The sequence below is a fragment of the Castor canadensis genome, chromosome 10, assembly GCF_047511655.1.
Source record: "Castor canadensis chromosome 10, mCasCan1.hap1v2, whole genome shotgun sequence".
NCBI classification, from domain to species: domain Eukaryota; kingdom Metazoa; phylum Chordata; class Mammalia; order Rodentia; family Castoridae; genus Castor; species Castor canadensis.
In genome coordinates this window covers 54,754,278-54,778,561 of record NC_133395.1, presented here as the reverse complement: position 1 = coordinate 54,778,561, position 24,284 = coordinate 54,754,278, and the positions used below count along the sequence as shown (strand labels likewise).

General features: G+C 46.5%; 1 protein-coding gene across 2 annotated transcripts; it reads right to left on the bottom strand.

The window, feature by feature from the left end:
* Positions 1-7,522: 7,522 nt before the first annotated feature.
* On the bottom strand, positions 7,523-12,108 carry LOC109702825 (protocadherin-8). 2 transcript variants are annotated; one of them, XM_020188082.2, is made up of 3 exons: positions 9,280-12,108; positions 8,902-9,109; positions 7,523-8,485 (listed from the first exon to the last, which is right to left on the bottom strand). In XM_020188082.2, exons 1-3 carry the CDS (start codon positions 11,908-11,910, stop codon positions 8,112-8,114), a joined length of 3,213 nt encoding a protein of 1,070 aa, XP_020043671.2. In that variant the 5' UTR covers positions 11,911-12,108; the 3' UTR covers positions 7,523-8,111. The 2 variants fall into 2 exon arrangements, with proteins under 2 accessions (XP_020043671.2, XP_073899392.1); XM_074043291.1 differs by having other exon boundaries at positions 9,571-12,108.
* Between the last annotated feature and the right edge of the window lie 12,176 nt (positions 12,109-24,284).

Below are 24,284 nucleotides of genomic sequence, written 5' to 3'. Positions count from 1 at the left end.
AGTAGGAAAGTAGGAAAGGCAAGGTGCTGTTGATGCCTTGGTAGATGAGACCAGGATCTTGTTTTTCTAGCTAACCTCTATTTTACATCCTTTCTACTTAGGGGTTTTATGCTGGTTCTCTGTGTTTGTGAATGAGTATAGAATTAAACATTCTAGAGAGAGTGATTGGATAGTATGTTCTATAGCAGAAATACTTTTGGGTAAACCCTGACAGAATCAAAGCAGGCTAGAAATTACACTTTGACCCAACACTAAATAATGTGTATGGCACTGTGGTTCTCAAAGGGTAGTCCTTGGACTAGCAGTAATAGAATCATCTATGAATTTGTTAGACAAGCAAATTTGTATCGGGGCATGGTTCAAGTGGTAGAGCACCTACCTAGCAAGCCCAAAGCCCTGAGTTTGACTTCCCAATTCTGCCCCCAAAATGCAAATTTGAGAACCCCGTCCCAAACCTATTGTATTAGAAACTCTTGCTCAGAGGCCCAATATTTTGTTTTAACAACCCCTCTAGGTGATTATGATTTGAGAACCACCAGTAGAGTACATTCTATTGTTGCCTTGCCCACATGCACCCATGGGGCCTCTGTATTCCTTCTGGGGCTACCATAAATACTGGTTACTAATGGCTCATGGCAGCTGTCATCCTGGAAGAGCCAAACAAACAGGAAGCCCTGTTGCCAAGGGAGGGAAATGCAATGCCCTCCTCCTGCCCCTCTCCCCAGTCCAGAGACCAATAACTGACATGGAGTTCAAAGGCTAGCCTCAAGAGAGGACCAGTTTGTGTTCAGTCCAGAGACCAATAACTGACATGGAGTTCAAAGGCTAGCCTCAAGAGAGGACCAGTTTGTGTTCCAGTGCTCCAAGTGGAGACCAGATGGAAACTAAGACCACCATCTGTGAGCTTTCTTCTCCTACCCTATCCTGCTTGCTTCTTTCCCCTTCTAAGAGCACTTCCTCAGCACACGATTTTCGCAAGAATCTCTGTCTCAGACTGTGCTTCTCAGAAACTTGACTTAAAGCAACCATCAAAAAAATTAAGACAGGAATTGAAGGATTTCTAAAGATATTTAAGAGTATCATAGGGGCACCTGAAAATATCCAGATAAGTATGTAGAGTGTAATTTTTACTAGTTTTTACATGTTACATGGTTTGGGAGATGCACCACCATGTGCACAGGAAGGAATGCCAAGGAGAGTGGTGCAGAAGGATGTCTGACTGAGTTCTTAGCATTCCTGGAGGCACTCTTAAGAGTCTTCATTAGTCCCTTCTCAGACCTCCAGTGAGGGTGGTGATTAAGGGCTTTTGGCTGATAAGCAGAATGAATCACAAGGAGGTTAAGTGATGGCTGAAAGCCAGTTACTGAATGAAAATGAGATCCTACCTCCCCACCCCCCAGTAACCCAGCCCTCTCTCTGATGATCTCAAAGCAAATCCTCACCCCTCTACAGCTACTTTGTTAGAATTTACAGGCAGAAAATTTGGTAAAATGAGATTGCAATAAGATAAAAGTCTAATATCCAACATTAATCATAGAAAGCCTTTTGATGCTTTCATTAATTTTACAGTTTGCTGTTTGCATAGAACAAACTGGACATTTGACAATTTTCTAGATTATTTGGGCCACGTAGATTTAGTTACCAAAATGGACAAGATTACATAAAACTTCTAGATATATAGTACTGATAAACTTCTGGAACTCTCTTGTGTTGGGTTTAAAAGAGACGCTGCTGCACTAAGAGTGGGAGAGGGGGAGGGCTTGACCTTTGGTGGGAAGATACCTTGTACTGGGCCAGGGCTGATTCTACTTCTGCACCCTTCACATACATCAGTTATTAGAGTAGCCAAGATGGATGAGATGCTGAATCTGTTGGTTATATCTGGTTTGGAGACATAACACAGACCTCTTGGCTATGCTGTGTAACCATGACCTTTTGTGATTGGCTGTGTGAATCATTCCATTCAGCAAGTGCTTTTTATTGAATGCTAATTATGTAGCAGCCAGTGTACCTGGTGCTGGGGATACAGAGACGAAAGTCACAGACAGTCCTTGACTTCATGGGTTGCTAAGGGAAGATATAAAGTAGAGCAACAATTGTCTTCACGTCGGTCAATACTGAGGAAGCACTAGAAAGGGCACCCTGTCCTGCCTGGCTGATGGCTGGGAAAGAGGGTTAGGAAGACACTGCATAGAAGTCTCTAGTAAACTGATTCTTAAAGCATAAGAAGAGGCCACAGAAAAAGAAGGGAGTAGGGGTGGAGAGAGGAGAGGAAACAGCACGTCATTCCAAGTGGAAGGAACAGGATGGAGATGTGAAACCCAGGAGGTCTTTCTGACTGAAGGGCTATGTGTGGGGTGAGGGCAGGGAAGGAAGGCAGCAGCTGGACTGAGGTTGTGGAGGGAGGCAAGGTCCAGAGCACAGAGGGTCTGCGATGCCGCAGACAGCGCCTTGGTCTTCATCCCAAAAGTGATATGAAGTCATGAGGGTATTAATCAGAAGAGTGGCAAGGTAAGACATTTAGAAAAATATCTTTATGGCAGCAGTGTGGAGGAGGACAGGTAGTGAATGCAGAGCAAGCGGTCAGGAGATTTTTGCTGGAGCCCATAAGAAAAGCAATGAGATTTGAATAAGGAGATATACCTCATTCTTTGTCAGACAGATACTGACTTTAATCTCTGCTCCTTCTAATAGCTATGTATCTATGGCAAATTATGTTACCTCTCTAAGCCTTACTTTCCCCATAGAGAAGATGGTTTAATGTAAGTTTGAGAGGATTAGATAATACCCATAAAGTGCTTCATACAGTGCCCAGAAAACACTAAAAATAAATGGATGTGAGGTTGGGGAGATTGCTAAATGGTAGAGCACTTGCCTATCATCCTAGCATGCTCAAGATCCTGGATTTGATCTCCAAGACTACAAAAAAAAAAAAAAGAATAAATAAAATATTACCATTCATTCTTCTTATTAGTCAGTATATTAATCTATTTTCTGTTGCAATAACAAAATACCCGAGGTTGGGTACTTCAAAGAGGAAAGAGGTTTCTTTAGTTGACAGTTTTGGAGGCTGAAAGTCTAAGATGGGGAACTCAAATTGATTCAGCCTCTGGAGAGGGTCCCCTTGGCCATATCACATCACAGAGTGGGGAGAGAGAGGGGGAGATCGCATGGCAAGACAGAAAGCCAGAGAGCAGAGTAGGGCCAGTCTTTCTCTTTTTTAACAACCTATTCTCCTGTCCTTTCATTAAATCCCATCTCTTAAAGGTTCCACAGTCTTTCAACACTGCCACATTGGAGACCAAGCTTCCAACACATGAACCATTGGTCATTTGAGACAGTCTCCCCAAAAGAGATGCTGAAAAAGCAGACATGGGTTCTAGGGATGTAGAGATGAAAGATACAGATAATCCTCATCTTTATGGGCTAGCAAGGGACAAGTGAAGCACCAACTGTGCTCAGTTTGGTCAGTGCTGAGGAAGCACCCAAGAGCAGTTAGTTTCCTTGGGAGGTGATCAATGGATGTACAAGTGAGGGAGGGAGGAAAGTGAGGCCAAGGAAAGTTGCAAAGCCAATAAAGGGTGTGTTACTGAGTGGGCCGCTGCTGTGGTCACCCAGGGCTCAAATTCACTGTGAACCCTCAGTTTCACCAAGAGGTGAGAAAACTGGGCTATTTACCTACAAACTCCTGTCCCTCATTGACTGAGGGCTGTCCCTGCACGTCTTAAATCCCCAGTACTTCCAGGATGCTCTGCACACAGGCAGAGCAAGCTCCAGGAGTGGCCTGAAGCTTTCAGCAAATTTAAAGCAGTAGAGACAGGTGCTTGAGATGATGCTGTCATAGTGCAACTGGAAGTGCAACTGGAACTGCACCTGAGGTGGACTCAGAGGTTGGCAGAGGGGACATGGACAGAACATTATATCTGCTATAGTGGAGACAATTAAACAATATTTAGAAGGAAGAATGCATAGTTTGGTGGGTGGCTGGATATCAGGAGCAGGAAACAGGGAGTCTTAAAATGACTTTTGTCACATTTATTGAGTTTAAAACAATTGCCCGAGGGATAGTTTTAGGGTTAATCATGGCGGAGAAGAGATTATTTTATTTGTTCTTGTTGAGTTGGAGGTGTCTGTGATATAGCCACGTGTCATATTGTGATCACAAGTGGAATTTTCCTAATTCTGTGTTAAACTATGCAGGTTTTAATTTGAAATGTTGAAATTCCTTACAGGGTTTATGGGTGAAAGTTCTCACCCTCATAATGAATGAAGATTTTTTCCCCCTTGTTGAAAGAGCACATTTAATCTGGTGGCTTAAGTGATGACCTTTAAAATTGTTTGGTATCCCTTTCCACCTGCTGTTCACGTATTAGTTGATTTTGAACCTGTTGGTGAATTCTATTGCAGATTGTCTCCCTCCGAAGAAAGGGAATAATAAATACTCTTTGCATTATTTTATAGCTATAGAAAACCATCTCTTCTGAGATGTTGCAGAGCCCAGTGGCCCACCAAGTTTGCTTTCAAAACTTACAGCGCTCCAATTACACTGCTGTTACTGAATTCGGTACTAAAGTGAATATGCTTGTTTTCTAAAATGGAATTTTTAGAGGATAAAAGCTTATATTTGCCAACTGAAATAAGCCAGATAGTTAGCTAATTATGGCATGGAACTCATCCTGATTTTTATATATACATAATTTTTTTTCTCCTCTCCATAGACATAGATTTGCATTTGGAGACGTGCATCCTGTTTTTGCTCTATTTCAGAATGCATTTTTCAATAGATGTTGAAACCACTTACATTTTAATTTTCTGAAGTGGTTTCTTTGATGGATATTTTATTATAGGAAGAAATATAGAGCATCCAAGTCAATGGGGCCAGAGACAAAGATATGAAACGGGTAAGATCTGCCTTTAGCTTTCTCTTTCAAAATGACCTTCCTTTTTCCTGAGGACCTTCCACTGTCCCAGGGTTCACTTTCAAGGTGCTCAAGGTTGTTGGCTTCCACTTCAAGAAGGCATTTGTGTTGCCATCACAAACCTGTAAGGCCTGTGAGTTTATATGTGATATTTGCTTCACCATACTTGTTTGTACCTTGACTACATGTGAGGCTCTGGTGTATGTGGTGAAAATGGAAGAACTGGAGAGCAAAACAGAGTCAGAACAAGGCCAGGTGCCATGGGTCTACTTCATCTTCCTTAGTGAGTGGGGCCGTGCTCATAGTTACATTGGAAATTGGCTCCAAAGGAAGGTAAGAACAGAGGAAGTAGGACTGGATATAGTGAGAACTTATCATAGGCCAGCAACTGTGCTAAGCATTTTGCGTATATACTATCTCATTTAATTTAACAGAACAATGTATTTTCTTAAGAATGTCCTCGAGAGTGAACGTTCCTAGGGAAAAGCAGAAAGGCTTCCCTATAGCTCCAGTTTCTCTGAGGGTTCCCACTGTTGGCCCTTGGAAGAGCTCTTCTTTTTTGTTTAAGCAGTTTTAAAGAAGGAATTGTGTGCTCAATTTTGCAAAAACAAATTCTTTCAGTGGCCATTTTGCTGAAGAAAAAATTGACAGTAAAGTTACAGAGGTTTTGAAACTAGAATTTTTTGAGTAATAAAATAGCTTGTATAGTACAAAATAAAGTAATGACAGTAACATTATTTTACTTTTGAAGGTTCAAAGGAGCACACACAGAGAGAGGCTGGATGCTTTTAGGTTGTAAGGTAGAGTTTTTCATTCTTCTGCTCTACTTTTGATGGCACCCACTCAAGAATAAAGCTTTACTTGTCATAATGGGAAATCTATCTGAGGGTCTGTCCTTGAGGCCAGGTCATCCTGCTTGGAACTCTCTGAAAACCTCCCCACATGCTATGTCTGCTTTCAGAACCCAATGACTGGATGTCAGAGCTTGTCAGGCGCATGTGCAGCTCAGTTGCCTGCAGAAACCGCTGAACTTTGCACAGGCTGTGGGTGGCAAAGCACTTGTGTGTGTCCAACCTGCTGTTCAGCTTGGAGCCACCACTGGTTTCAATTATGACTTCAACAGGCAGCTTTGAGGGCGCCTGTATTCGTTACAGTGCCTCACTCTCTATAATTAGTAAAAAAGGAACACAGGCACTTCACAAATATAAAGGACTAAATAATCAGGCAGTAAAGGAAGGCATTGAGACTCTTCCACTTAACTCTTTGTTTCTTTCAGGTTAAAAAAAAATCCCACGAGTGTGAGGCTGTGAGTTCAAATCCCAGCACTGCTGAAAAAAAAAATCCCACAAATTTCTTTCGTTGCTTCATGTTCTTGAATAATCTAGGTTTGACTCTTACCCAGGCCACTTTTTAGCTGTGTCTAACTTCCTTGTGCCTTGGTTTCCCTGTCTACAAAATGGAGTTAATGATAGTTCCCATGGCATAGAGATGATTTGAGGATTAAATTCTATAACTAATTCATGCAGAGTGATTTGTGAAGAACTCTGCTCATATAAAAGCTTGCTCAGTAAATGTTCGCTTTCGTTATTATCATTTTAATTCTAAATGAAATGCATAGAAAACATAGGCACAGGTGTCTTAATATCCTTTCCCACTTTATTTTTATTTTTTATATTAGCATCTTAATACTTATGTTTCCAAACACCACATACAGACACACGCACATGCACACACACACACTGACGTAGTTATCTACCCTCACATGTGTGCATGCCAGCATTATCAATATTTTATCTGTCTTGTCTCATAGAGCCACATTTTTTTTTCTAGAATATTTTAAAGCAGATCCTAGCCAGGTGCTGGTGGTACAGGTGAACACACCTGTAATCCTACCTCTTTGGGAGGCTGAGGTCAGGAGGATTGGAGGCCGGCTTGGGCAAATAGTTTGAGGGATACCCACCCCCATCAAAATAACCAGAGCATCAGAGGATTGGAGGTGTGGCTTAAACAGTGGAGTGCCTACTTTGCTTTGCAAGTGTGAAGCTTTGGGTTCAAACCCAGTCCACATCCCCCAAAAAAAGCAGATCCTAGGCATAATATTATTTCACCATAAATTTGTGTGTGTGTGGCATTGAGAATTGAACCCAGGGCGAGCACTCTACCACTGTGCTACAACTCCAGCCCATTTGTGTGTCTTGTCTCTTTTTGATACTAACACCCTAATATGCAGCTTGGGATAGTCTTCACCTCAAATCCCAGCTCATAAAGGAGTAGTAAAATCGCTACAAATGTTCACTTAATGAGTGAAGGAACAATTCAAACTTACCTTGCCTTTGCTTTTTGGTAGATGACTGGTAGATATTGCTGAGGGAATAAATGAGGAATTTTAGAGAGCGACAAGTGTATATGGAGATTACAGATTTTACAAAACCAATGTTTTTAATACCTGAGTGAGATTTTGCAGTGCTTGAAATCCATTGGTTTAACATTGCTATGAACATTAATAATGCCCAAATAACTAGTTCTTGAAAGAAGATTTAATTCTGCTGCTGAAATTTGTAAATGTCAGACTATAAGCAACTTCATGAAAAGCAATTAGCAGATTCTTCAAACACGTGACAAATCCTTTATTACTGTGCTTATAAGTGACACGGTTTACAGAAAACCAAATGTAATTAAATAACATTAACTTGAAATCTACCACAGACTCAAGATATACAAGTTACATTTGGCAAGGCAAAACTTCTTAAACACTAGGTTGTTTCTGGTGAAAGATAAAGTTCCATTGAATAATTCCAACATGTTTTGTTTTTTGTCTTACAGACAGTTCCTTTGGCAATAACTTCCACTTTAGCTTTTATTATATAAAAATAGAACAAAATTTCATTATGTACAAACATTACATTACACAATGTACAGGTTAAAAACACTAAGAAAATGGCAAGCCGTAAGTGAAATTAAAGTCAATAGCATGATAAGAAAAATTAAATACTGAACACATTTCATAAAAATTACATTAACTACATTTTTGTTTGCAAATACCAAACAGTACCAGTGTAATTGGAAATAGCTTCCAACAACTTCGTTTTAAGGCACATCTTGCATATTTCTATATACAACACTGAAACTGGTCAATAACTTAGGGCTTTTCAAAGTGACCTGTATATGTGTGTGAAGACATGCAGCACAGGATTACACGTTTTCATTACATTCCTTCTTTGGGGACAGGTATCTTCCAGGGGGGGACTGGTAGAGGGGTACTCCAATCTCCTGCAGATCCGGGAGCCTCCCTGGTCGGGGAGGGGAGAGTAGAGTGACTGTCCTGTCATAGTCTCTGTGCAACACTTTCTCATAGACGCTCTGCAGCCCCACTGTCTTGGGCAGCTGGGCCTGGTAGTAATTATCTCTGCGCAGAGGATCCCGAGGCAGGGACGTGCTCTTACAGAAGGTTGACATCTGGGCTGGTGGGTGAGGCGAGGGATGTGCATTGGGCCCACCACAGGATGGGCTCCAACAGCGGTCAGAATGGCCCAGGATCTTACACTCTGCTGTGCACGCCCATAGTCCTAGTGTACAAAGGAAAAGACCATGAGATTACACATACCTAAGGCCTCCATCTTCAGAATGTCAGCTAGGGTTAGGGTGGGCGAAAAGGAAGGTGTGTATAAAGATGTACAGTGATTCTAGAACTGAAAGACACTTTGCTTCCTGCACACAAAACTGGCCCAGCTCTTTTGCTGGAGAAAACCAAAAAAGACAAGCAGAATCGGCTCTCTGCTTCTGTCTAACTGGCTGGGTGTGTGCTTTTGTTTAGGTGGGCAGTTGTCTCTACTTGGCATTTTGAGGCAGGCTGGGATCAGGAACTGGAGGAATGAAAAGTGAGATGAGGGACTGGGAACCAAGATTTCTAGGGGGCAAGCAAGGGTGTGTGTGTGTGTGTGTGTGTGTGTGTGTTGAATTCCGCAGGGTAGAGAGTCCTCACCACTCTGCATGTGGTTGATGAGATCCTTTTTCAGAGCGTCCCCGCTGATGTCGGAATCGCTGTCGTTGAAATCACTGTCTCCTTTACCGCTGTCTTTGCCGCTGAACTTCTCCCCTTCTCGGCCAGAGATGGTGTTGAATGAATGTCCCTTCCAGACCGCCACAGGGGGCGCCGGCTCCTTTCGGAAGCCAGGGGAGGCACCGTAGGGCTGCAGCAGGGAATGGGGGAAAAGGGTGTGAGGGTCGGACAAGAAACAAAAAAGCAAGCGTGACAGGTTAAGCGTCTTCCTGCGAGAGCCCACCCCGACCCCTCCAGTCTCCCTTCCCCAGCCTGTCCGCGGAGCACGGAGTGGGGCGCCCAGCCGAAGGAAGGCCTCACCTCGGCGTGCGCGCCGCGGAGCCGCTGCTGCCCCTCGAAGTGACAGGCGCTTTCCCCAGTGGCGCTGCCGCCCTCTGAGCCCGGCACTTCGGCCGCGGCGACCGCGGGCGGGGGCGCGTCGGCCGCGGGGCTGCCAAAGGGCGCTTTGCCGCTGCCAGGGAAGGTGAGCACGTCGAACATGTTGGGCCTGGGCCCAGCTCCCCGGGCGGCCTCCTCCGGGGAGCCGGGAGCCGAGGCTCCGCCGCCCGCCGCCCCGGGCCGCTCTTCCCGGAGGGCCCCCCCTTTGCGCACCTCCTTCTTGCGGCGGTTGCAGGTGGTGGCGATGGCGATGATAGCGGCCAGCAGCAGCGTGCAACTTCCGGCCAACACGATGATGACGATCAACGGTGTGTCCCATTGCAGCGCAGGCCCCGACGCCTCGAGCCTCGAGCCAGGCGGGCGCGAGTGCTCCAGGCTCCCCGCACTGACAGGAGCAGCCGCCCCACGTCCACCGCCTGCTGTTACCACGAAGCTGACAGTGGCGGTGGTGGTGAGAGGGGGACGGCCGCCGTCGGATATGACCAGCAGCGCCCTGAACACGCGGCCCGGAGGTTCCTGGGAGAGGTCTCCGGTGAGCACGATCTCCCCCGTGCGGCGGCCGATGACGAAGGCTTCGCGCGGCTCCTGTTGCTGTAGGTCGAATGCAAGCTCTCCGTTGGCGCCCTCATCCACATCCCGGGCCTGCACGCGTCCCACAGCCGTGTCCCTTGCGGTGCGCCCGGGGACCGCTACTTCTAGGGAGCCATTGGCCGGCACAGGGTGCACCAGGACCGGCGCGTGGTCGTTCTGGTCCAGCACTCGCACTTGCACCAGAGAGCTGCTGGAAAGCTGAGGGGAGCCACCGTCGCTGGCTTGGATGCGCACGTCCAGCTGGCGCAGAGACTCATAGTCGAAGCTACGCAATGCGTAGATGGCGCCAGTAGCCGGGTCCACAGAAACATAGGTAGACACGGCGTCCCCTGAGCGGCCCACTTCGGCTTCTAACAGTCGGTAGGTGACCTGGCCATTGCGGCCCAGGTCCGGGTCCCTGGCAGCCACCGTGGCCAGGTAGGCGCCAGGTGGGTTGTTCTCACGTACTGACACCTCGTAGACCGGCCGTGTGAAAAGCGGCGCGTTGTCATTCTCGTCGCCCACGCGCACTGTGTAGGGCCTTACGGTGCGCAGCGGGGGCGCGCCGCGGTCTTCGGCCACCAGCGTCAGGTTGTACTCGGCGATGCGCTCGCGGTCTAGAGAAGCCGCGGTCACCACCAGGTAGCTCCCGGCGTAGGCTGGCTGCAGCCGGAAGTGCTCGTGCCCGTAGAGGGCGCAGCGCACCTGTCCGTTGGCGCCTGAGTCCCTGTCCGAGGTGCTGACCAGCGCTACCAGGCTCTCGCGCGCCGCCCCCTCCGGCACCAGCGAAGTGGCGTCTGCCTCGGGCGTCCCGGGCTCAGCCGACGAGGTCGCGTCCGTTTCCCCAAGTGCAGCTGCGGCAGCAGCGGCAGCGAAAGGCGAGGCGGCTGGCGCGCCGGGGGCAGCCAGCGGGGTGATTGAGATGTCGGGAGCATTGTCGTTGACGTCGCGGATGCGCACGATGACCTTGCAGGTGGCGGCGCGTGGCCCAGGGCCGCGGTCTTGCGCCCTCACGTCCAGCTCGTAGGTGTCCTGGCGCTCATAGTCCACGGGTCCTGCCAGGGTGAGGCGGCCAGAGCGCGGGTCTAGCCGGAAGAGGCGGCGGGCTTCAGGCGGGGTGCGGGCGCCGAAAGCGAACACCACGTCGCCATTGGGACCCTCGTCGGGGTCGGCCGCATCCAGGTCCAGCAACAGCGAGCCCACGGGCGCGTCCTCTGCCAGTTCTACTTCGGCCACGGCGCCCTGAGGAAAGGCCGGGCTGTGGTCGTTGGCATCCAGCACGCGCACGCTGAGGGCGGCCGTGGCAGAGCGCGGCGGGCGACCACCGTCCTGGGCTACCAGCTCCAGGCTGTAAGCGGCCTGGTTCTCGCGGTCCAATTCCTGTAGCAGCACCAGATCGGCGCACTGGGCACCGTCCGCACGCGTCTGCAGTTCCACTCGAAAGGGGCTGTGGGGTTCGGTCAGGCGCACACTCTGCAGCCCGTTGGCACCCACGTCCTCATCCACCGGCACTTCCAGGGGGATGCGTGTGCCTACAGCCGCGCTCTCTGAGACCTCCACGGGGATCTGGGCCCGGGGGAAGCGGGGTGCATGGTCATTTACATCCCTCACCTCCACCTCCACGTGTACCAGCCGGAACTGCTCCTGAGAGAAGCTGACCACATCGAAGGCCAGCACGCACTGCGGGGCCTGGCCACAAAGCCGCTCACGGTCCAGGCCTGCGTCCCCGACGGTTAACTGTCCGTCGCCTTCTCGTACCCGGAGCAGAGAGTTGTTGAATTGCTTCATCAGGCGGAAGCTTGTGTCACCAGACACTTTCATATGCAGGTCCTCAGCGAGCGTCCCGATGACCGTGCCAGGAGCATCTTCCTCGAAGGTGCTGTATCTGACTGTCTTGCTCTGGGCCACTGAGAGCACCCAGCAGAGGCTAAAGAGCTGCAAGGGGAAAAGGCAAGGGCTGCCCCAGTGCCTCGCAGGACTCATGTCGCCAGCCCCAAGTGCTATTCCAAAAGGGAAAGGAAGAGAGTCCTCTCTGTTTTGCAGGCCTGGGCGTGAGTCCCAGGCTCCCGGGAGCACGCTCTTTGCGAGCTCGGTGCTGGAGAAGTCTGCTGGCTGCAGCTCCGGCTCTGGCTGGCTCTGAGGACGCGTGGACCCGCCTTCACTCCGCTCCTCTCCCTCCTTCCTCCTAGCAGGAGCTGCGCTGCTGCGCGCCGCCTCTGTCTTTATAGCATCCGATATGCAAATCACTGGAGCCGGGCAGCCAATGGCCGCCCTCTTGTAGCGCCGCTCCTCCGCCAGCCTCTAACAATCCTTTTAATGTGGAAAGGCTTAGAGAAGAAAACAAGAAATGAAAATGAGGGAATCTTTCTTTTGTTTTTAAAACTCCTTCTGCTCACCGCTCCCCACCCCCGCTTTTCTGGAAGCATTTTGCTTGTAGAAGAATTGGCACAGGGTTTTGGGAGTAAAAGGAGTGGATGGTTTTGTTAACTGTGAGCCCTGCACCCCTACTGCTAGGACTAAGTGCGACTAGCTGGGGTTTCTCCCCCTGTGGCTCCGGATCTTCCAATCTCCTTCCCCCTTCATTTTCCTCCTCCCAAGCTTCCAAACTTGCTCTGAACAGTGAGACTCTGCTCTACTTCTCCCCCAGCTTTCCACGGCGCCCGGAATAGCCTGTCGATGAAGAATCCTAAAGGATAAGGGAAAATTGATTTTATTCAAATTTGTGTTCACAATTGTGTTTTCCTGGTGTGAGCTCCGGTGATCAGAGCTGCCACTTCCCTTTCAGAAAAGAGCCCTACGAAATGTTAGTATGCATGTCACTGTCCAAATGGCTTTCTTAAACCCTGGGCGCTAGCAGACAAGGAAAAAAAAGTTCCAAATAGGATTTAGCATAAGCTTGAGGAGATTTGGAAAGGTTTCAAAGATCAGACTGTATCAAAGGCTTATGAAACCCTCGTTAGCAGGGGAAATAGAATGGCCTGGCAGGCGATCCTATTGGAGGCCCCAATGTCTGTATTATTTCACTGTGACAAGCTAAGGGAGAGAAAGTTGAACAGTTTCCACAGCGGAGTTGGGCTAACTTGAATATAATGAGAAAACGCCACATGTATCCATTATGTTCCCCTATTCATCCCCAATCACTGCCATAACTCTCCGGCTAAACTGTGATGGGCGCTGAATTCCACACAATACCCGGCTGGTATAAAAGTGCATTTAGAGAACGTTCCCTCCTGATGCCTTGTTCCGCCTATTTAGAGGATTTTCTTTCGGTTCTAATAGGGCCGCTCTGGGAAGCAACACTCATCCGGTTCCAGAAGAACAAAATCACAGCATGAGGTTGAAACCTGGCATAAACCTGGGGGGAACTTAACCATCTGCCTGCAAAAATGTGGAACTTCGGCATTGCCAAACCCTGGGCTGGGCGGGTCACTGGATTGGCCAGGCGCTGCGCTGTTCTCGCAGGTATTCCCCTTCCCACCGCTGAAGGCCAGGGAGATGGAGCACTAACCTGGAACAAGACAGATTCTTATCGATTCTTGCTGAAGGGTTCTATTGAGCAGGCTATGTAAATACACAAGAAGAAAGGAGAGGAAAAGCTTTTGAAGAAGTAAAAAAAGTGATGGGTTTGATAAGCAGATTGCATCCAGTCAACGTTCTAACACTGAAATCCGATTTTGTTACTGCTGCCAGCGTCTTCTGTGTTTTCTTTTTACCTTCGAACTCGAATGTGTTTTGGAGTCATTTCAGAAAAGAAGCAGGAGTTCCTTGAGTAGTGAGACCACCTGCTAGGTGGGCAATGGGGTGTAGGAGGGTGAGGGAACAACCAGAAAGCAGAAAATGCAGTTCCAGTTATCAACAAGTGAAAGCTCTTATGAGATTGGGATGCAGGCAGTGTGTAGCTCGAGGCTTCCTAGGGTCCTTCCACCTTACAGTCCTGGGACTGTTAAAAGCAACGAGGCCAGACATCTGCAGCCACTAGAGGACATAAGAAAAGCAACACCTCCACAGGAGTCCAGTTTCCAGCTTGCCTCCCTCTTCCCCCACCCAGGGTCATTTTAACATTTGGCTTTCTCCCTGCCCTCGTCCAGGAGATATTCCTAGAGTGGAGTATATGCAGCCAAAAGAACTTTCGGTCGAACCTTGGGAACACCCCACCCTCCCGGCCTGGCGAATCCAATCAACCTTTGGCACTCCCAGGCTCTCGCCCCCTCCCACACTCCCCTGTCAGCCCAGATGGGAAAAGATTCAGAACTCGGCTAGTGGACAGCGGCCTCTGCGCTTCCGTTCTTGCAACCCCGGGTAGGTCAAGACGCCGAGGGGGGCGAGGGGGAGGGGGCGCTGCTGCTACAGAGCTGAAAATCCCTGGTTGGGGGAGGGAGTGGGCAATGGTGTGTCTTCAGTTGTCCCCGTGAGCCGACGCTTTCTCAGAGCACGGTAGCTAGTGGCTGGGAGTTGGACTCCAACTTTGAAGTTCTGGACTGGAACTCAGCTGTGTGCTCAATCAATCTCTCTCTCTCTCTTTCTCTCTCTCTCTCTCTCCTCTCTCTCTCCTCATTCTCGAGGCTGAAATAAAAGATGAGTGCGGGGGGCGGGAAGGGAAGGAAAAAGTGGGGAAGCAGGCAAAAGCCCAGCGGTGGGGGGGGGGTGGGCAGAGAGGAGTGGGGAGGCTCGTAGCAGGTTGAAAGCATATAATCGTCTGCCAGGGCCTTGGCCGCTGCGAAGTGGCAATGACAGCCGCAGCGCGGGGAAGCTGGAGCGGGCGCGGAGCGCGGAGCCCTGGGCGCGGAGCGCGGAGCCTGGCGGCTAGCGCCGCGGCAGCGGGCAGTAGACGTGTGAAGGCACGCGAGCCGCCAGCTTATGGAAATGCCATTTAAAATAGCGCATCGGCGGCCACAGCAACTCCCTGGGGAGGAAAAATGTCCTGGGTGGGTTGAGGGTAGGGGAAGAGGAGCAGTGGGAAGGGAGGGGAGCTCGCCTGCCCCAGCGCTGATCCCACTCCACAAAAGCCGCTCAGATCGCCTTGTTATCATACCAAAAGGCCTCACTAGGCTCAAAGGAACCCCTTTCTTTCGGTTTTAGCAACTTCGCCGGCCACTGTCCACCCAATCCTGAGAACAAACAGAGCTCCACAATGGCCGGCGTTTTCTCGGAATGCCAATGTTTCAGGCTCCGCCAAGCTGGGTTTCTGTTACCGCGCCTAATGCCGGCATTGTGAAACTCGCGTGCAGACACCCAGATTGACACCGGCGTCACGTGACGGATTAGGGCTCTAGGAAAGTTTTCAAAGCGGCGACAATGGGGGGCTCAGCCTGATCTGATATCTCCCACAGTTTAGCGGGAAAGAAAATCAGGATATATTCTCGTATGTAATAGGATTATCTTTTCCATTTCAAGTTCTATACAGCATGTAATTTATTTTTAATTAGGATTATATGTACCAGGAAAGAGAACTAGACTTCTCTGGAAAGTGTAATTCTAAGGATGGATGGGGAGAGGGGTTATTTTTTAACCTTTTAACTTTTTTTTTTTTTAATAGGCCCAGGGTCCAAGGTTTTTCCTCCAGCAGACTCACTCCGTTGAATAAGTCTCTCGAAGACGTGTGCTGCAAATGCTTGGCCAAGCACAGAACAGAAGCAGCTCTTGGGGACATTCAATTCATTCTTGTTGGGAAACCACATTTTGCAAAATTTTCTTAGAATTCCTACATCTGTGGGTTGTAACTGGGCTTAACGCTGTAGAAATGCAACGAAGCTCTTTTCTATACACCAAAAGCTTACTCTATTTTTAAAAAAAGTTTCCTGACATGGTGATTTTTAAACGTAACTATAGAACAGCATTCTTCATAGCTCTGATTCAAACTCAGCAGTCAGACAATGAGACAATTTTGGGGTGAGGGTAACTGTTATTTATTTAAACATTGATTTTTGGATTGCTCCCAATGCCAGATGCTCATAAATCCTGGACTATTTCCAGATCTTGGACCACTCAGCCTTTTATGTGTTTTGTATAGCAGGAAACTGGGAGACTTGTTTTACCTGATAAGAAGTAGAATACAGTTGTTAACTGCAGGCTCTGGAATCATCCTGCTTGAGTTCAGTGATTTGCTGTGTGAACCTGTAGAATTACTTGATCTCTCTGTATCTTAATTCCCTCATGTGCAAAATGGGATAAGAATAGTAACTATGAAGATTGTCTTGAGAACTGTGTAAGATGATATTGGATCAGGTGCCTAGGAACATATATTAGTCATTATTTTCCTTTAAAGCACAGGGAAGAAACATCAGACTGTGTAATCTAAACTTCTTATGTTATAGGTGGAGGATTTGTTCAGGAAGAAAGGGGGGGAAAACCCTCTTGTTTTGGTCTGCTTCTTTACTTCTGCTTCTGTTTTCTCCTTCTCTGGAAATAATCGATTATAGTGGTAAGTACATAGATCCCAAAGGAAAGAAGGTCATGTGAGGATTTGAGCAATTGTCATGCCCTTCTGTTATTTCAAAATCTTTTGGTATCTTATTCTCTAGTTGAGATCAGATGATGACTAAAAGTTTTCAGTAGACTTTTCCCCTGCTTATTTCCACAAAAACCATTGTATCATGACTGAAGCCACCTATAGATACAGACATTTGATAGATACCAAGTCATAATTGTAGGGATGCAAAGAGTATTTCAAAGGACTTTCCCTCCTAGGATGCCCCAGAGCAGCAGGTAACCAACTGCCTGTGACATTTACTGATCCAGTGTGCAAAAATGCTTGGCCTTTTGCTTACCCTCTGACTTAGCCTAGTAGAGCTACCATAATGAAATACCAAACACTGAGTGGTTTAAACAACAGAAGTTTGTTTTCTCATAGCTTTAGAGGCAGAAAGTCCAAGGTCAAGGTGGCAAAGGCCCTCTGCTTGGCTTGTTGATGGCTGCTTTCTTTCTGTGACAGCACATGGTCTTTTCTGTGTATGAGTCCCTGGTATTTCTTCTTCTTAAAGCTATACCAGTCATATTGGATTAGAATCTACCCTTATGACCTCGTTTGACCTTAATCACCTCTTTAAAGGTCCTGTCTTTAAATATGGTCACATTCTGTGGCACTATGGATTAGGGCTTCAACAAAGGACAAAAGCAGTCAATTATATCCTCATGTTACTAAGTGCCAGACCCTGTTGCAGGTGATATGGGAACAGAGGTTAAAAAACAAATGATTCAGCCAGGGACAGTGGCTCTTGCCTGTAATCCCAGCTACTCAGGAGGCAAAGATTAGGAGGATCACTGTTTGAGGGCAGCCATTCCAAAAAGTTAGCAAGATTTCCTCTTAACAAATGAAGTAGGTGTAGTGGTGCATGCTGTAAACCCAGCTAGGAGCGGGGCAGAGTTAATAGGATTGAGGCAGCCCCTGGCAAATAGCAAGAGCCTGCTTGAAAAATAACCTAAAGCAAAAAGGGCTGGGGGCATAGTTCAAGTGGTAGAGCATTTGCCTAGCAAGCTCAAGGTCCTGAGTTTAAACCTTAGTATGTCCCCCCAATTAAACTAAACAAAAATAAATGATCCGTATCAATATAAATAAATTGATAAATAAATAAATAATAAATGGGAGAGAAGAGACAACTCTACTATAGAAGAATATCAATTTATGTAGATTCTTTGCCCTTAAGTAGATGATCATAACTTCTTATTCTTTAAGTGTGGGCTGTGCATAGTGACCACTTCCTTCTAAAGAGCACAGCATGAAAGGAAAGGCAAAAGAGTAACTTTATGGCCTAGCACAGTGGCTCAAGTGGTAGCGTGCCTAGCAAGCATGATGCCCTGAGTTCAAACTCTGGTACTGCCAAAATAAAAAAAGTAGCTTTACTTAGAGAAACCTGTCACACATGACCTCAACCAAGTGATCAAGGTCTACATCAACACTGACAGGTCTTTAGATATGATATGATAAAAATAGTTCTTTATCTCTCTGTGGGTTTCTTCAAGACCATATAACTATAGTCTAATCATGAGAAAAAAGATCAGACAAACCCAAATTGAAGGATATTCTACAGAAACTAAGCAATACTTGTCAAGATGATCAAAGTCATCAAAAAGAAGGAAAATCTGAGAAACTGTTGTAGCCAAAAGGAGTCTAAGGAGACATGATGACTAACTGTAATGTGATATCCTGGAACAGAAAAAGGACATTAGGGGAAAATCAAGAAAATCTGAATAGAGTATAAACTTCAGATAATAATAGTCTACTATAATTGTAACAAGTGTATCATACTAAGTAAGATGTTAATAATAGGGGAAACTGGGAGTGAGGTTTATGAGGACTCTCTGGACTGTCTTTACCATTTTTCTGTAAGTCTAAAACTATTCTAAAAAAAAACGTTAAGACCAGGCACTGGTGGCACATGCCTGTAATCCTACTATGCAGGAGGCAGAGATCAGGAGGATCTCAGTTCAAAGGCAGCCCAGGTAAATAGTTCACAAGACCCTATCTTAAAAAAACCCAACACAAAAACAGGACTGGTAGAGTGGCTCAAGTGGTAGAGTGTCTGCCTAGCAAGTGTGAGGCCTTGAATTCAAACCCCAATGCTGCCAAAAAAAAAAAACCAGTTAAATCACAATTGGATGTGAGAAGAGCTGCAATGAAGGTCCACAATGCTGCAGGTGGCTTTTGGTAGAAGAGTGGAATACCTGGATGTGTGTCATGGGGTCCAAGAACAGTGGCCCAGATGTGCTGTTGGAATCGAGAAGAGGGAGATTGACTGTGCTGGAGAACCAGTGTGCAACGAAAATCTTCCAGGAAGAGGTGGCATTTGATCTGAACTTTGAAGAATGAGTGGAAATTGCCAGGGGTAGAATGGAGAGGGGAAGTGTGGAGATGAGAGGCCATTTCTTGAGGGAGAAGCAGCAAGTGGCTTAAAGATCTGGGGCTGCATGAGGTCCAGAGGGGAATGCAAGGTACAGAGAGGCAAGGAGAGTCAGGTAGGCACTTCACGTGTCATGTCCGGGAATTTGGGTTTTGTGTTAAGGCAACAGGAAGCTGTTTTATGTGTGCTACTTCTGATCTCAATAGGTTTACTAGAGTAAAGAGGTGCAGGGAAGAGAAGTGGAGCAAGTAGCTCAAACTAGCTTTCATCCGAAAGGAAGGTGAGGGAAGTCTCCCAAATGATTGGTTAAGGAAGACTGACTAGGAAGTTAGTGGTAAGGACAGGCCCCAAGAGACTCCAGAGAGAAGAGAGCCTCGTGATGCCACCTGCTCCCTTATAGGCTGAGGCCAATCATTGATTATTTCTTAGCACACAAGTCCACCTTCTCCCTCCAGCCAGAAGAAGCTGAGCAGAGAGTGCAGGAGTTGCTGGTTGCGCCCTCCAGCCATGGAGTCCTCTGGAGAATGTAGTTCCACCTGGGAACCTCATCCTGGATGTTTAGTTTTGGGGAGGTTACAGTAGACAAAGGAATGACTGAAAGTTCTCTTTTGCTCTGCAAGGTGAGACTTCTTGAAGATCAACCAGGAACAAATCTAGAATCTTCTCAATATGCCTTCCATTGGGCATCTGTTCAGGACAAGTGGTGGTGGGGTGGAGTGCAGTGGAATGCTCTATAGCTGTCCTGGGGGTGTTCCTCTGATAAGTTCATGGATTCAGTGTGTGTGTGTGTGTGTGTGTGTGTGTGTGTGTGTGTGTGTGTTGCGGGAAATTAAGAATTTCTCTGGAAATTTTTGGTTGGAATTTCTCTGGAGCCTTTGTGGAATATGGGCTCCTATGGCCTCATTCATACTTCATGGGCACCTTGAGGCAGAATTAAGACAGATTACAGAGTTATGGTGGAAACAGAGGTTGTAGGTAACCAAATGAGCCCTCAGTGAGGAGCAAATGAACCACAAATCTCTGCTTAAACCATGTGCTGGAGTTCTATAGTTAGACAAATTGAATGGATTAATTGCTTTCAGAGACTAAAACATGTTGCTACAAATTTAGGGTTTCGTTATTAATAAATCCCACGTGATTCAAAAGAAATTAAAGCGGAAAGCTAGAGCCTTTTCAAGGCAGAGAGAATTTTAATCACTGACTAGGCTCATTCCCCACCCCCAAAGTCTTTGTTCTGCAAGTGCAGAAGACTTCTGACTCAGGCCTCCCTTTGCATCTGTGGCTTGAACTCTCCTACTCTAAGTGGGTCACAATCCACTTTTGAAATGGAAATGAAGTCTACAGGGCAATCTTACCCTCAGAACAGGACCCAGACCCAGTCAGGGCACGGTGGAGCCTGTTGTTATAAATTTCTCCATAGATCTGAGAGCAGTTTTAGGCCATTGATCTCATGTCACCCAGAATCGAGATGGAGTGACAGCTGATAAACTGCATGGTGACGGGCTGTAGCCTTGAAAAAAATAGTCCAGATGTGGGGGGAAAAAAAAATGAGCTGATGGATTAGTTATCAGCCTCTGAATTCCTCTCACCCTGGATTTCTTCCGACCACTTTAGAAGCATTTATTTTTAGGTAATTTTCCCGTTGTCTCTTTGTCCTTCAGAAGTGCTTTGGTCTATGAAATCTCTCAGGGAATTTTGATAAAATAGTTGTTAAATGTATTGCTCCTCAGCGCCCAGAAGTACCATTGTCCTGCTGTAGGCTTGAGCCTTTAGGAGGCTGCTACCTGCTTGGGCAAGAATGGGGATGCAAATAGCCAGTATGCTATTAGCCTTAATGCTAATTTATAATTCCTTAGTAAGACAACCCAGCCTCCAGGCCTTAAACACTGCTGGCTTTCAGAGAGGCCAAAGGGGAGAAATGCACAGCAGTGGAAGTTGAAATAGGAGATGAGATTTTGCTAGGCTAATATTTAAATAAATGTTTGTCTTCCTATGTGACAATTATACTTTTTTTAATCCTCTTTTGATTCCAGCTCCTCCTTCCAAAGGGCAATATGAATTTCTTGTTAGTTTGTCCAAGAAGGCCTGAAGCACCTTCAGAAAAATTTTGAGCTGTTGAGGTAAGAGGTCCAGGCTTGGGAGATTAGGGGAGTGTGGTGGATCATTTGTGCCTGGGACTGAACAAAGGTTGAATTCTTGCCGCCCTGGCCCAGACTCCCATTTGGTGTCCAGTGTGGGAACCAGAGATAGGGAAGAATGACCTGCTCCCTGTATTGAACTCAAGCCCTCCCAGGCACAGCCGTCCATAAGGCATCAATCTTTCTTTGCTTTGCCTGGAGGGCCTTGTATAGTGGCCTCTGGTCTCAGGGGCTGAGAAGAGGGTTAGATGAGGGATCAGAGCCCCCACAGGGAAAAATAATGTGACAAGCTGTCAGAACATGGCGACTGGGTGACTCCTGTTCCCTTAGTGGCCAGGGGGCCCTGCCGGGTACTGAGTCCTTCAGGGCTGGGAGCTTGGAAGAAGGAACAATGTAGGGTGTGTGATGGATTACACACCTTTCCATCAAACCTCAGTGGAGGTTTTTGCTGGAATTTTGCAAAAGGAGGAGTGGAATGGCTTTTCCGGGATTGGAATGTTGTGAGTAGAATATTTTAGAGGAGGAATTCTAGAGATAAGAAGTCAGGGAGTCTATAGGGATCAGAAAGGCTGCCCACCGTGATCACCTGTTGGAGGTAAACCTCTAGGACGAAGTCCATAGGGACAATAGCAGAATACAACTTGTCAAAGTCTGAGGTAGGATTTCTTCAACCCATGATAATTTGTTATCAGTCAGGATAGGCCAAGTTAGGTTCCAGTAACAAACAACCCCCAAGTCTTAGTGATTTCAAATCAGAGTTTTTTCTTTTTTATTCTGCATGTCCATCACAGTTTGGCTGGGAGATGTGTGGTATACTTTCTTTAATTAGGACCCAGGTTGGTGGATGACCACCAATTGGAACTTCTTCCTTGTGGCAGAAGAAAGAGGGAATGTGGTTCTAAAATTTTCCACCCAGATAGGACAGATACCACTTTTGTTCACATTTCTTTGTCCATTTCAAAGTCCCAGTTCTGTGGTACAAAGTTCTTGGGACTAGTCATTTAAAGGAAGGTTTAAGGAAACAGAGAAGAACAGCTGGACAAAACCTTTGCAGTAGGGAAAAATGTTAGTCAAAGCCATATGTGCCTCAAAATTCAAGGAAGGTCAGAAATAAGTTAGAAGTATCCTCATGTGACACATTCTTTTAAAGTATAGGCTAAATTAGAGCTTCAGACTAATTAGGAAGAAAATCTCCTGAGAGTGAAAGATTGAGTATTGGTAATGGGATTACATGTCCTCTCACTTGTGCTCAGGGAAAACTTGCACAAAGCATCTTCATTAATCACAGTTCTAATGGCTTTTACTTTAACCACCATCAACCGACCACCAGGATCAAAAACATTTTACTAAGCAACTTTCAGAGTGTGGAAGGAGGCTATACTGAATGCTTTGCAGTTAGGTTAAACCATCTGCCTTTTAGAAATCTATAGTTACATAGAAGGAAGTGTTCAGGTCAGTGAAGCAACAGTGAGAACGACACGAATATGAATAGTAACACTTTGTGTAGACTAAGGAATAAATGTGTTTTTTTGGAGGGGAGCAGTGTTATCACTAGAGAAGGAATTCTGAACAATATTTAGGAAGAATTAAGGCAGAATTATGCAACTGAAGATTGGGCATGTGTGTCATTCACAATTGCGAGGCACTGGGAGATAAGCTCTTACGTCTAGTATGTTATGGTGAGTGGAGGTGGCTGCCACACCTGTGTATAACTTCAGTAGCCTGTGGTTAGTTATAAATAGAGGTTTGTCCAGGAAAGAAGATTGGATTGAAGAGGGGAAGGAGATGGCTCCGGCCTGCTCAGGGTTCCACACAGCCTCCCTGTGTAAAGGAAAGGCTGTTTTAGGTTAAGTATTGGACTTGGGAGTAAGGACAGGGCAGGAATAATTGCCACTGTGTATGCTCCAAAACTCCATTATAACCACCACTTTCCCAAAGAGCTGGAGATTAAAATATCTCTGGTTAGAAAGAATTAAAATTCCATTTCTTTTTGGAAGTAGGCAAGCTATAAGGAATATAGAAGACAGTATTTTAATATAGAATTTAAACAGTTGAAGGAGACACAGGATGCCCCACAGGTGTCACGATCTAAATGTCAATTTCAAGTTGATTACGTGAGGTGAATAATTCTTTCTCAGAGTTGAGGAAAGGGTTCTATGCCTTTTGCTAACTGTGAAGCATTGTATATATTAAGTCATGGTGCTAATGGGAGGGCTTAAACTACAAGGACACCAAGTCAATGTGGTGGAGTGGCAGATACCAGCTGAGGGAAGTGGCTTGGGGCACACGTAGAAAAGCAAGAGAGAGCCAGGTCTGAAGTACTGTATGTGGGATAGTTTCTGGAGCCTTTCAACCATGGGATGGGGAGTGGTAAAAAGTAAAAGGGGGTAGTTCTTACTTTCTAGGGGATAAAAGGTGTTGGAGGCTGAAAATGGGTTAGAGAGGAGGTTCTTACAACTGTATCCTATTCTCTTCTCCTGCCCACATTCTGAGGACTCCATTGAGTTAGTTTTAGTGTGAGTTGGGAGAGATGAGCAGGGCAGACCAAGTGTCAGAGATTTAACTCAACATGGCCATTTCAAGGCTGGTCAGGCAAGACAAGAGTTGCCAAACCTTAGATGGCACCACCAGGATGTCTGGATGCCAGACAGATTGGAACAACATCCTGTCTGTTCTGCCTGCTCAGGGTTCCGTAAGTGGACTCATCTGACCCCTCTTCTCTAAGAGCTCCAAAGTGATTCTAGTTCCTTAAGACAGGCTGGCGTCCTTCATATACCCCCACTTACCTGTTGCCCAACCCAACTTGGAGGTGATTCTAGTTCATTCCAGATAAGTTCATGTTACATGCCATGTATCAAAATCACATTCATACATTAAATTCTGTCTCTAGAAGGAAGAGGTATAGCTCTAGGACATATCTCAGTAAGTTTGTCACCTACTGTCCATCCTTTTAATCTGTCTGTCTGGCTCTGCATGTGCTACTGCTCTGCTTTGCGGTGTTCTTCATGGCCTAGAATGCAGACCTCTGCTGATAATAATAGCAATCGTATTTTTAATAATATTACACGTGTGGTGCACTTGCTTCTTGCTACACATTATGTTAGACAATTCACACAATTTAATTCTCTTAGCAGCTGTGTAAAGTAGGTATAATTATGGAAATTTTCAAAGAAATTGAGATTCAGAGAAATGAATGTCTTCAAGGACTCCCAGTTGGTGAATGGCAAAGAAAGCCTTAAATCCAATTCTAGTGGTGTGAATACCCAAGTACTTTCCACTCTGTGGAACTACACCCCTATTTCACCCCTTCTTTCTTCCTAGGGCTCTTTGGGTTCCTTCATCTCTTCCCAGAGACCCCTCAAGGTTTACAAATGGGTAGGAT